The sequence below is a fragment of the Phoca vitulina genome, unplaced genomic scaffold, assembly GCF_004348235.1.
Source record: "Phoca vitulina isolate PV1807 unplaced genomic scaffold, GSC_HSeal_1.0 scaffold5, whole genome shotgun sequence".
Classification (NCBI taxonomy): Eukaryota; Metazoa; Chordata; class Mammalia; order Carnivora; family Phocidae; genus Phoca; species Phoca vitulina.
Window position 1 is genome coordinate 40,395,059 of NW_022589708.1, and position 9,956 is coordinate 40,405,014.

Below are 9,956 nucleotides of genomic sequence, written 5' to 3' on the forward strand. Positions count from 1 at the left end.
CTCTGTCTCAAATAAATAAATAAAATCTTTAAAAAAAAAAAAAAAATGCCAAGCAAAGGGGCGCCTGGGTGGCTCAGTCGTTAAGCGTCTGCCTTCGGCTCAGGTCATGATCTCAGGGTCCTGGGATCGAGCCCCGCATCATGCTCCCTGCTCGGCGGGAAGCCTGCTTCTCCTTCTCCCATTCCCCCTGCTTGTGTTCCCTCTCTCACTGTGTCTCTCTCTGTCAAATAAATAAATAAAATCTTTAAAAAAAAAAAAATGCCAAGCGAAGAGAAATAATTAAAAGTTTATCTTCTCTTTTCTGAAATAACTGTATTACTGGATAACAAAATATCCCTAGCTGATAAGAGAAATCCTTTTCTGCAGAAGTCTAGGTAATAATTGTGGAAAGAATTAGAAAATCATAATTTTGGAGTCCCTAATGAAAAACTAATTCAACCAAAGTTTCTTAATGTCCAACTGTTTTATAAAATGCTTGTAAAAATTTTATAAATCCAATAATCAAGCTTAACATCACTAAAAGTAAACTAATCAATTATTAAGTGGGATATGACAAAATATGAGTACATACCACAACTTCTAAAGTGTTCCTAGCAACAACATTTGAAGCAAAATCTAATTAAGTAGTTAGAAGTTACTTTTAATTGTCACTCCGGTGGATATGGTGAATAAAAGTACAAGTTAAATAATCACAAAGAGTCAAATAAGCAACTGAAATCCCCAATCAAACAAATCAAAATATGAAATCTGTAACCATTTTGTATTTTGTAAGCACTGGGAAATTTAATATAAAGTATATATCCAATGATGCTGAGGAGTTACTTTTTGTTTTGGGGTTGATGTCACTGCTGCTATGTAATAAAATAGCCATTTTTTAAGAGATGTCAACTGATATAGAAAGGCGATGACATGAAGAAGGAGATTTGCCCTAAAAGATTTCAGCATCATAAAGGTAACAAACACACAAAAAAAGGGTAGATAAAGAAAGCTAAAGCACCAAATTACTAATAGTGACTTGATTAGTTTGGGTGATGAGTCTTTAGAAGTTCATAAACTTCTCTCTCCTTTAGTATTGAATGTCTGTAATATTTCATAATTAATAAATTAAAGTAATGAATTAATAGATGAATGGCCTAAGGAAAAAAAAAAAAACAGATTGGCAGGGAAAATAGAACCAAGAGTCACTGCTCAAATTGAGCTTTGGAGAAAGCAAATACAGAATAAGATGAATGCCAGGAATCCTAGAGCTTATATTCAACTAATAAAAAATAGCAATAACAAAATCTGGAGCAAGACAAAAGGAAAATTTATTAATGCAATACAATTAACTCCTCACTGGACTTCCTATGCTGAAAAGAAGCAGCACTGATAGTTTCCAACAGATTAGAAAAGTATAAAGCTGCTTTCCAAGTAAGTTAAGTATTTATTTGGATAGCTCTCTCACCTGGGATCCGAGTGCTGCAAAACAGATCCTGAAGTATCTCCAAATAACCCCAGGAAACCAGAGGAAGACAAAATGCAAGCGAAAAACAGTAACTCCAGTGTCAGCTTCAGAATGAATTCCTAAGTATAGGTCACAGAAATTAGAGCTAAGAGAGAGAAATAGTGTATGTAGGGCAAGATTCATGATAGTGACACTAGTTGAATGATGACGTCTAACACGAACTTGGAATCTAAAGGCCTTGAGGTCCAGAAAATAGATCTGTAGAGATCAACTGCCGTGCATCCATTCACCTTCCCATAGTCAGCAGAGAAAGACTACTTCCTGTAGTCTTCAGTGGACCCTATTTCTCCAGAGATGAAACCGAGCAAAGATTTATTTTTCATAGTATTTACACAAGCTAACAATATAAGAAGTAAAACAATACCAAAAATTAACAATCTTTTCCAGGCACTCTAGACACAATTAAGGAGGGATTTGAGGTCCATCAGCTCAAGAGAGAATAAAAGGTGATACTTTCAACACTTCAGGCAAGGAGTTGAGCAGGGGATGGTGATGAGATGTGGATCCCGTAGGTCCCTGAGGACTTGAGTTGACATCTTCTAGTGAGGGAGGAATTACAACTCTGCTTTGGAGTTCCCCCACATGCAGGTGATATAAGCAAACAGCAACTTCACTGATGAGATACTACATGTCAATTCAACTTGCTTCAGAAATATACATGGTGATATTCTTATTTTTTTCTATTTAAAGAAGTATTTTTTTTGTTTTGTTTTTTCAACATTATTGAGGTAAAATTGACAAAATTATAAGTTATTTAAAGTGTAGAACCTGATGATTTGGCATACAAACGCACTGTCAAAGGATCCCCCCTACCAAGTTAATGCACACATATATGTTGATATTCTTAAAGGCCCACATAACTATAGTTGTCATAATTCCTGGGTATATACTTATGATTCAGTGTGATCTACAGTCCCAGCATTGGTATCATCTGGGAACATTTTAGAAATGATGATCCCTTTACAGAACTATTGAAAATTTAAGAATAATCAGAGATAGTTTGTAGATAAAACAAAATTTGAGAAGCACTAGTATAGAACATCTATGAAGTTAGGAACTAGATTACCCATTGTAAAAACAATTTACCAATCCTAATAAAGTAAGTTAATCAAGCCAAATATACTCTTACTTTTCAAATATAGAATTTATACCCAACTTACAAATATACCACCTTATAAATAAGTTGCTCTATCCTATTTTTTTTAATTTTTATTTTATTTATTTGAAAGAGAGAGAGAGCGTGCACAAGCACTAGTGGGGGAGGGTGGGAGGAGCAGAAGGAGAGGGAGAAGCAGACTCCCTGCTGAGCAGGAAGCCCAATGTGGGCTCGATCCCAGGACCCCGAGATCATGACCTGAGCTGAAGGCAGACGCTCAACTGACTGAGCCACCCAAGTGCCCCTGCACTATCCTTTTTTAAATTTAAGATCTTCAGGTTCCAACTAACAACTGACCAAAGGAAAAAAATCTCACTGTTTAAGAGCATTTGATTTGGAGGTCCAGGACCCAAAAGGAATTTGTAGATTGGGATCCTAAATACTTTACTATATTTTTACTGTATATACTGTAACTAGCATATAGACATGCTATTAAATACACTACTATAATAAAATTCTACATTTCAGAATAAGCAAACACAAATTTTCAATTGCAAAAAGAGAGAGGGAGAGAGAGAGAGAACGAGAGAACAGGAAATTAAACATTTTGAAAAACCAAATGAATTTAGTACAAATATTAAAGAATAGAAAATTTAACTCTAAAAGAATACTCTGAACTGAGAAATTAAACATTTTAAAAGTTATAGTGTATCTAATATCCATAAAATAAGAAAAAAAACAAGTTATTATGTGGTAGGAATAAATGGATTTTTGAAATTTTAATATATTTTTCTAAATTAGGGAGAAAAATTTAATTAATAGACTGAGTAGTACTAAGAGCATAGATAATGATGAAAATTTGAGTATGAGGACAAAAACTGAATATTCTCCCAAAATGCAGGTGATACAAGCAAAAATATGGAAAATGTTAATGAAAACATAAGATACCAGATGATTCAAAATTTCTCTTATCCTTCTTAACAGTAGTTGCACAGGGAGAAACATGAGGTATCTGAGATGATATAAAAATAAAATAGGGCGCCTGGGTGGCTCAGTTGGTTGAACGACTGTCTTCGGCTCAGGTCATGGTCCTGGAGTCCCAGGATCGAGTCCCACATCTGGCTCCCTGCTCACAGGGAGTCTGCTTCTCCCTCTGACCCTCCTCCCTCTCATGCTCTCTGTCTCTCATTCTCTCTCTCGCAAATAAATAAAAAATTAAAAAAATATATTAAAAAAATAAATAAATAAAATAAAATTGCAACAGAAAATGTTCCAAAGCAGAAGAAAATAAATCAAATAAAATCAAAATCTAAAACAGCAACAAGCATAGAAATGTTTCCAGGAAGAAGAAAATAGTTATGCACAAAGGAAAAAAGAGTCTAACTGGCATCAGAAGTTTTAAAGACAACACTGGACGCAAAAAGACAGTATCAGTTCGACTAATCCTTTGCAAAGTACAAAGGCTAACACTGGTTTTCTTAAACAAATAAGGGATTTGCTGGAGCTATATAAGTGGATCATATAACTAATATCAGTATAGATGAGTAGGTGTAGAAATTTAAAAAAATAAAGGTATTTCACAGACTACACTGCAGAGATAATTTGGTCAGAAAACTACCATTACTGCTGCTGGGTACTGCGCTTACTGGGGGCAGATATGAAAAGGAAGTTCCGCCTTCTCTTTCATCTCCCCTCTAGTCTCTCTCTCAATCTCTGTCTCTGTCTTTGTATCTCCAGCTTCAGTACTCTAGGAAAAACGGTGTACTTGACTGATGCTTCCTCTAATGCTTATACCTTAACTATTAGTGGCTGATGAGAAGGAAAATCCCTCTCATTATGATCCTACAAGTATGAGGCAACAAAGCATCACACTAACATTATGAAACTTGGAAAGCTACCCAAAAATTCATGTTGTAATATGAACAGGATCTTAGGAATCTCTATATTCCATTCTATGTCTCCACAACCTCAGTGCATGACAGAAATCTTAATTCCTCTCTCACCACCAGAATTAGTCATCTCAGAGAGTGGTGTAACTGCTCATCTTGCCTACGACTCAGGCACAAAGATCCACAAATACATGCAGGAGGCAGGCTGACCTTCCAACAATGGTGGAATCATTGCTGCTTCATAATGAAAGCATTTCATTCATAATGAAAGTATATTGTGATTCATAATGAAAGTATTTTTCTTTGGGGCCCTAAGAGCATGATATCAGAAGATCCCGTAATCACAGGGAAGAATGGTAAAAGTGTACTAGTGATTAATAAGGTGTAATTGTAAGAGAAATCAATCCCACTTCTAATATTTGGTCTCAAATCTATGAAATCTGAAAATGGGAAGAACAGTAATCTATTTTGTTTATTAGGTCAAAAAATATACAATATCTTGAAGAACAGCACCTTTAATACTCCTAACCATGGTCTAGCATTTCAATAAAATAGAACGCTATATTTTCCGGCTGATTTGGCATATGATAAGACAGGTACATCACATGGCATCAGCTCTTTATTTCTTTCACTGCAAAAGAGTTTTTCTTCAGAAGCAAAGTTGTATGGTTTAATAAGTTTTAACAGATCCAGTAAACATATGAATAAAATTAATAATAGAAATTTCTCAGTTGAGAGTATTCTTTTAAAGTCAATAATAGAAAAATGATGGACAGGATAACGTGTCCAAATCCTGTGTCTAAATCCAATGCCCCCACCAGTGTAAGAAAAGTCCAATGCAATTAATTGGTTTTCTATCTATTCTTCTCCCCAAGCTATAGTACCTGGAAAGAAAAAAAAAAATCTATCTATAGCAGGTATGTAACTTATTCCCTCTCTCCTTGGTGACACTTACATCTGTGTTGACCTCAAAGATCTCTTTGTAAAAAATAGTTTTAGTAGAAGAAAGAGAGTCAATAAAACTACCTAAATATGTTCTGAGCAGAGTATACTTGATCCATCTAGATTGCTTCTCTGAAACAAATTTGGTTGTAAACTAGAACTTTAACATATAAACTCTTCAGCTTATGTGATTAAAAAAGGATAAAAACTAAGTCCCATACTGAAACAGCTTCCTCTGAGTTCACACCCATGATATATAATTAGTGTTAGCATGCATCTCTGAAACCCAAATATGTACCAATGCTGAAAAGAAATAATTTGAAAGTTTAGGGCATCACAGGAGACAGAAATGGTATTCCTATGCTTGGTTTGTGCTCATATCCTTTGATATTATTAGTAAATTTGGTCATGTGTAAGATCTATGATTCCTGGGAATGTGTGTTGCTACTTTAATTTTTTTGTCAATGAGTATCATTATGGGGGAAGATGCTTCCAGCAATGGGAACATGTCACCAATGGCTTTATCAAATGTTGTTTTATGCATTTCAATTGTTTGACAATAGCATCCCTTCCATTCTACAATTGTAATGACTTGTTCATAAGCCCATTAATTGACATTCACAGAATAAATCCTCTAATCCATAGTATTTATTATGAAGAACTTCCTCACCTCTCTTTTCCTAGCAGTTGCATTGATCACATATATACACTAAGATGCTGGACCTAAGATTTTTAGTCTATGAACTGTTGATGTACCTCTTACTCTAGGCTCTTTATCACCAGTTCTCCATCCTTTCCAGCCATAATGGCAGAGAGGAAGGGTTTTCGTTTTAACTATATAGCCCACACCAGATAGAAAGCTTTCCATGACTCTGAACTCCACTCAAAATTGGCTTTATTAGTGACTCAGCAAATTGGTTAAAGCAGCATACACATATGTTAAAACTCTAGGATATCCCACGACCCTGCAACTTTATCATGAGACCATTAGTGAAGAGGAAAGGGCTCAGCAAAAATGCATTGATAACAAAGGAGGAGTCCATGCTTTATCTAGACAAGGTTTTCCATGTGTTCCATGTGTTCACTTGCCCGTATAACTGACTGGAAAAAAACAGATCCCAAGCCAAATCAGTTCTTAGGGATTTATATTTGCCAAAGATACCACAAGCCTGGCCTGGAAAGCACAGTGGCTGTTGGATTGCTATGGCAAACTCTGGGCTTCCAGTCTGCACCAGATGGAAGCCGGCCGTGAGAGTCCCGGTAGAGACTGAGCAAGGAGACTATTCCCGGGAGCAAAGCCAGTGTCTACAGAACACAGTGTGATGGGAATCAACCCAGAGAGTCAAACTAGTGTCTCTACAAGTAGTTTGCTCTGCTGCCAAGGTAGGCAGTTTGCAAAATTCTTGCCCAACAATATTTCATAATGCCTATGGATCAGGAACTGCTGGGAGCTTCTCATTCTTTTGTTGTCTGCTGCTGCTGCTGCTGCTTCTTCTTCTGATTTGAGTGTAGACACACAATGTTACATTAGTTTCGAGTGTGCAACATAGAGATTTGACAAGTTTAAACATTATGCCATGCTCACCACAAGCATAGCAACCATCTGTCGCCATACAACGCTATTACAGTATCACTGACTGTGTTCCTTGTGTTGTGCTCTTTCTTCCCATGACTTATTCCTTCCTTAACTAGAGGCCTGTATCTCCCACTACCCTTCACCTTTTGCCCATCTCCTCAACCCCTATTCCTCTGGCAACTGTCGGTTTGTTCTCTGTGTTTATAGGTCTGATTCTGCTTTTTGTTTGTCTGTTTATTTATTTGTTCTGTTTTTTAGATTCCACATATAAGTAAATTCATATGGTATTTATCCAATAACTCCACCACTGGGTATTTACCCAAAGAGAACACAATCACTAATTTGAAAGAATGTATGCATTCTTTTGTTCTCTTAATGGAACAATCTGAACTGTCTACGCTGTTCATACAGCACCACTGAATACTGGCTATGAGATGTTAAGATATTTTTTCATTAGATTATAGGTCACCAGACCACAAAGATATATATCCAAAATGACGAAGTCTACACCACACTTAGAAATTGTAGACCTGGAGGGCGCCTGGGTGGCTCAGTTGGTTAAGCGACTGCCTTCGGCTCAGGTCATGATCCTGGAGTCCCGGAATCGAGTCCCACATTGGGCTCCTGCTTGGCAGGCAGTCTGCTTCTCCCTCTGACCCTCCTCCTTCTCATGCTCTCTGTCTCTCATTCTGTCTCTCTCTCAAATAAATAAATAAAATCTTTAAAAAAAAAAAAAAAAAAGAAATTGTAGACCTGGATATGGATGTGGTAATTATTAGACTTGAGTTGCTTCATTTCAAGGAGGTTTAAGTTTGTGCTATAGATAACAACAAAAGTATTCAAGGATATTTGGGTGCTAGAGGCAAGTCTGATCATTGTGCATCACATGCAATGTCCTCTCTTTCTATTTAGCAAAAGCACCTCTGAGTCTTAGGTATGTTACTGAAGTCAGGCTCTTGGGAGTCAGGTTCTTGGGTCCATCAATGATAGAAACAGGGCCAGACCCAAAAGTCAAAAGCACAGTCAAGGCCCTACTGGGGCAATAGCACGAGCTGAAGGGAGACACAGCTCCAAGAGAGAGGAGTCAGGCTGGCCTCCTGCACCAAAGGGGAGGTCCTGCTTATATAAAGTCCCCACTCAGGTTCCCACTCTGGTACAAAATGCTGATAAGGGATAGAAAAGTGTCTTGTTCTGATTGGTTGATATTGGCAGGCAACTCAGGGAACTCACTGTTTTTTAAAGCCAGGGTCTTTCAGGTTTGTGGAGCCTCTGTTCCTTCCATCAACAGGAAATGGCTGACGCTGTTGTTTATAAGTCTGGCTTGTATATTGGGCCACATCTTGGTTTTGCTTGGTAAGAGAAGTGGGTTAGGAATAACAGCCAAGAGGAAGTGCCTCAGGTGCATAATGGTTTTCACTTGGGGCTTCCCCGCCCCGTGGTCCTTGACTGTGTCAGGTAGGCATATGTAGACCAAGCTAGGCAAGACATGCTTTCTCCCTTTGAAGCTAAAGATGTCACTGTGGTAAGTACTTGATAATGAGGATGTAAACAAAAATGATAGTTTTTAACATCACTGTGAGAATTTAAGTGACTGAGATACAATTACACTTTTACCCCATGTATTTGTATTTACATATATTTACTCTTAATTCAAAATATCCTTGACATATTTTTTTAATGACCCCCCTTTCAAATTTTGCAGCCGTATAAATATGTATGTGAGGGAACAGTGACTGGCAAGGAGAAGAAAAGAGTAAAACCTAAGAGACACCCAACGCATAAGAGACTGTTGGAGAGATTTTATTTTCCTTTGTCACAGATGGGAGAAATCTGAAGAGAAACAATGGTTTAGAGAACATTCCTAAAGACTAGAAATCTAGAGACCTGCCCATTAAAATAACGATCTACATTTTGAAATCAGAGCATCTGCCTTATATTTATGTTCTATTTATATAGATTAATCCAGCTAATTAGCTATATCTACCTAGAAAATTCTTATATATGCTTTTCTTTGTTCTTAATAGATGGAAGGGTAGAGGACTTTTTATGACAATATTATGTTTGGGACATAAAATAATACATCTTTGAAATTGGACGTTCCTTGCAAAGACAAATGTCTTTTTTCTTTTTTTCCAAGTTTCAGATATTTATTATTCAGTGTAAACCGCAACACAATACACCAACATGATTTCGTGCATTTAGAGGGGAAATATTTCCTGGATAAGTGGAAAATTGTGTGGATGGCTTCTGGAAGACCTTCATTCTAAGCAGCTTTATAGGGAAACATTTCATTTAGAAGTCTGGACCTTCTTTCTTCAGTTTGCTGTAATCTACATTCACTGAGTAGAACTTGTATTGATCATTGGGACACAGTTTGTTCCAGGGTTCTGGGTTATTCCTCCTATCCCAACTGCCATCTGGATTGAACAATGCCAGGCGCAAGACACACAGCGCTGCTCCAGTAGCTCCCGCCCCAATAAATACGAAGAGGGGGATCGAGCTCGGACGCTTCTTGGCCTGACTGATGATCGGGCGTAACATGGTGCTGCAGAGGCCTCCTGTCCAGGAGAAGAAAAAACCAAACGTGGAAGGCCCGGCACTAAGTCAAGACAAATGTCTTTTTAAAATCTTTTTTTTTTTTTGCAAAAACGGGAAAGGAGAAGTCATTTTTAATATCTCTTTAAAGGTGTTTTGAATTTAGAGTAAATGCCATGAAGTTTTGCTACAGCTGCGATGAAGGATGGGGATGAAAGTACAGGCGTACTTCTGTCACTTAGCAAATTCTCATAATAGTGTCAAACCTAAATCTTGTGTAAAAATGACTAGGATTTATGGTAGGAACTCTGCAAACCATTAACTGTTTTGTGTATACGTCTAAGCAGCTAAAAGTAATTTGTGGTAAAAGCACTAGTGTTAATAAATTTCCATATCTTAAAAGACTTACTGCTG

At 37.1% G+C, this 9,956-nt stretch overlaps 1 protein-coding gene across 1 annotated transcript; it reads right to left on the bottom strand.

The window, feature by feature from the left end:
* Nucleotides 1-9,242: 9,242 nt before the first annotated feature.
* On the bottom strand, nt 9,243-9,548 carry LOC116631309 (cytochrome c oxidase subunit NDUFA4-like). The gene has a single exon (XM_032402481.1). It carries the CDS (start codon nt 9,546-9,548, stop codon nt 9,300-9,302), a length of 249 nt encoding a protein of 82 aa, XP_032258372.1. The 3' UTR covers nt 9,243-9,299.
* Between the last annotated feature and the right edge of the window lie 408 nt (nt 9,549-9,956).

Excerpts from the sequence above, each read along its gene's own strand:
- LOC116631309 (XM_032402481.1), bottom strand. The coding sequence starts at position 9,548 with ATGTTACGCCCGATCATCAGTCAGGCCAAGAAGCGTCCGAGCTCGATC.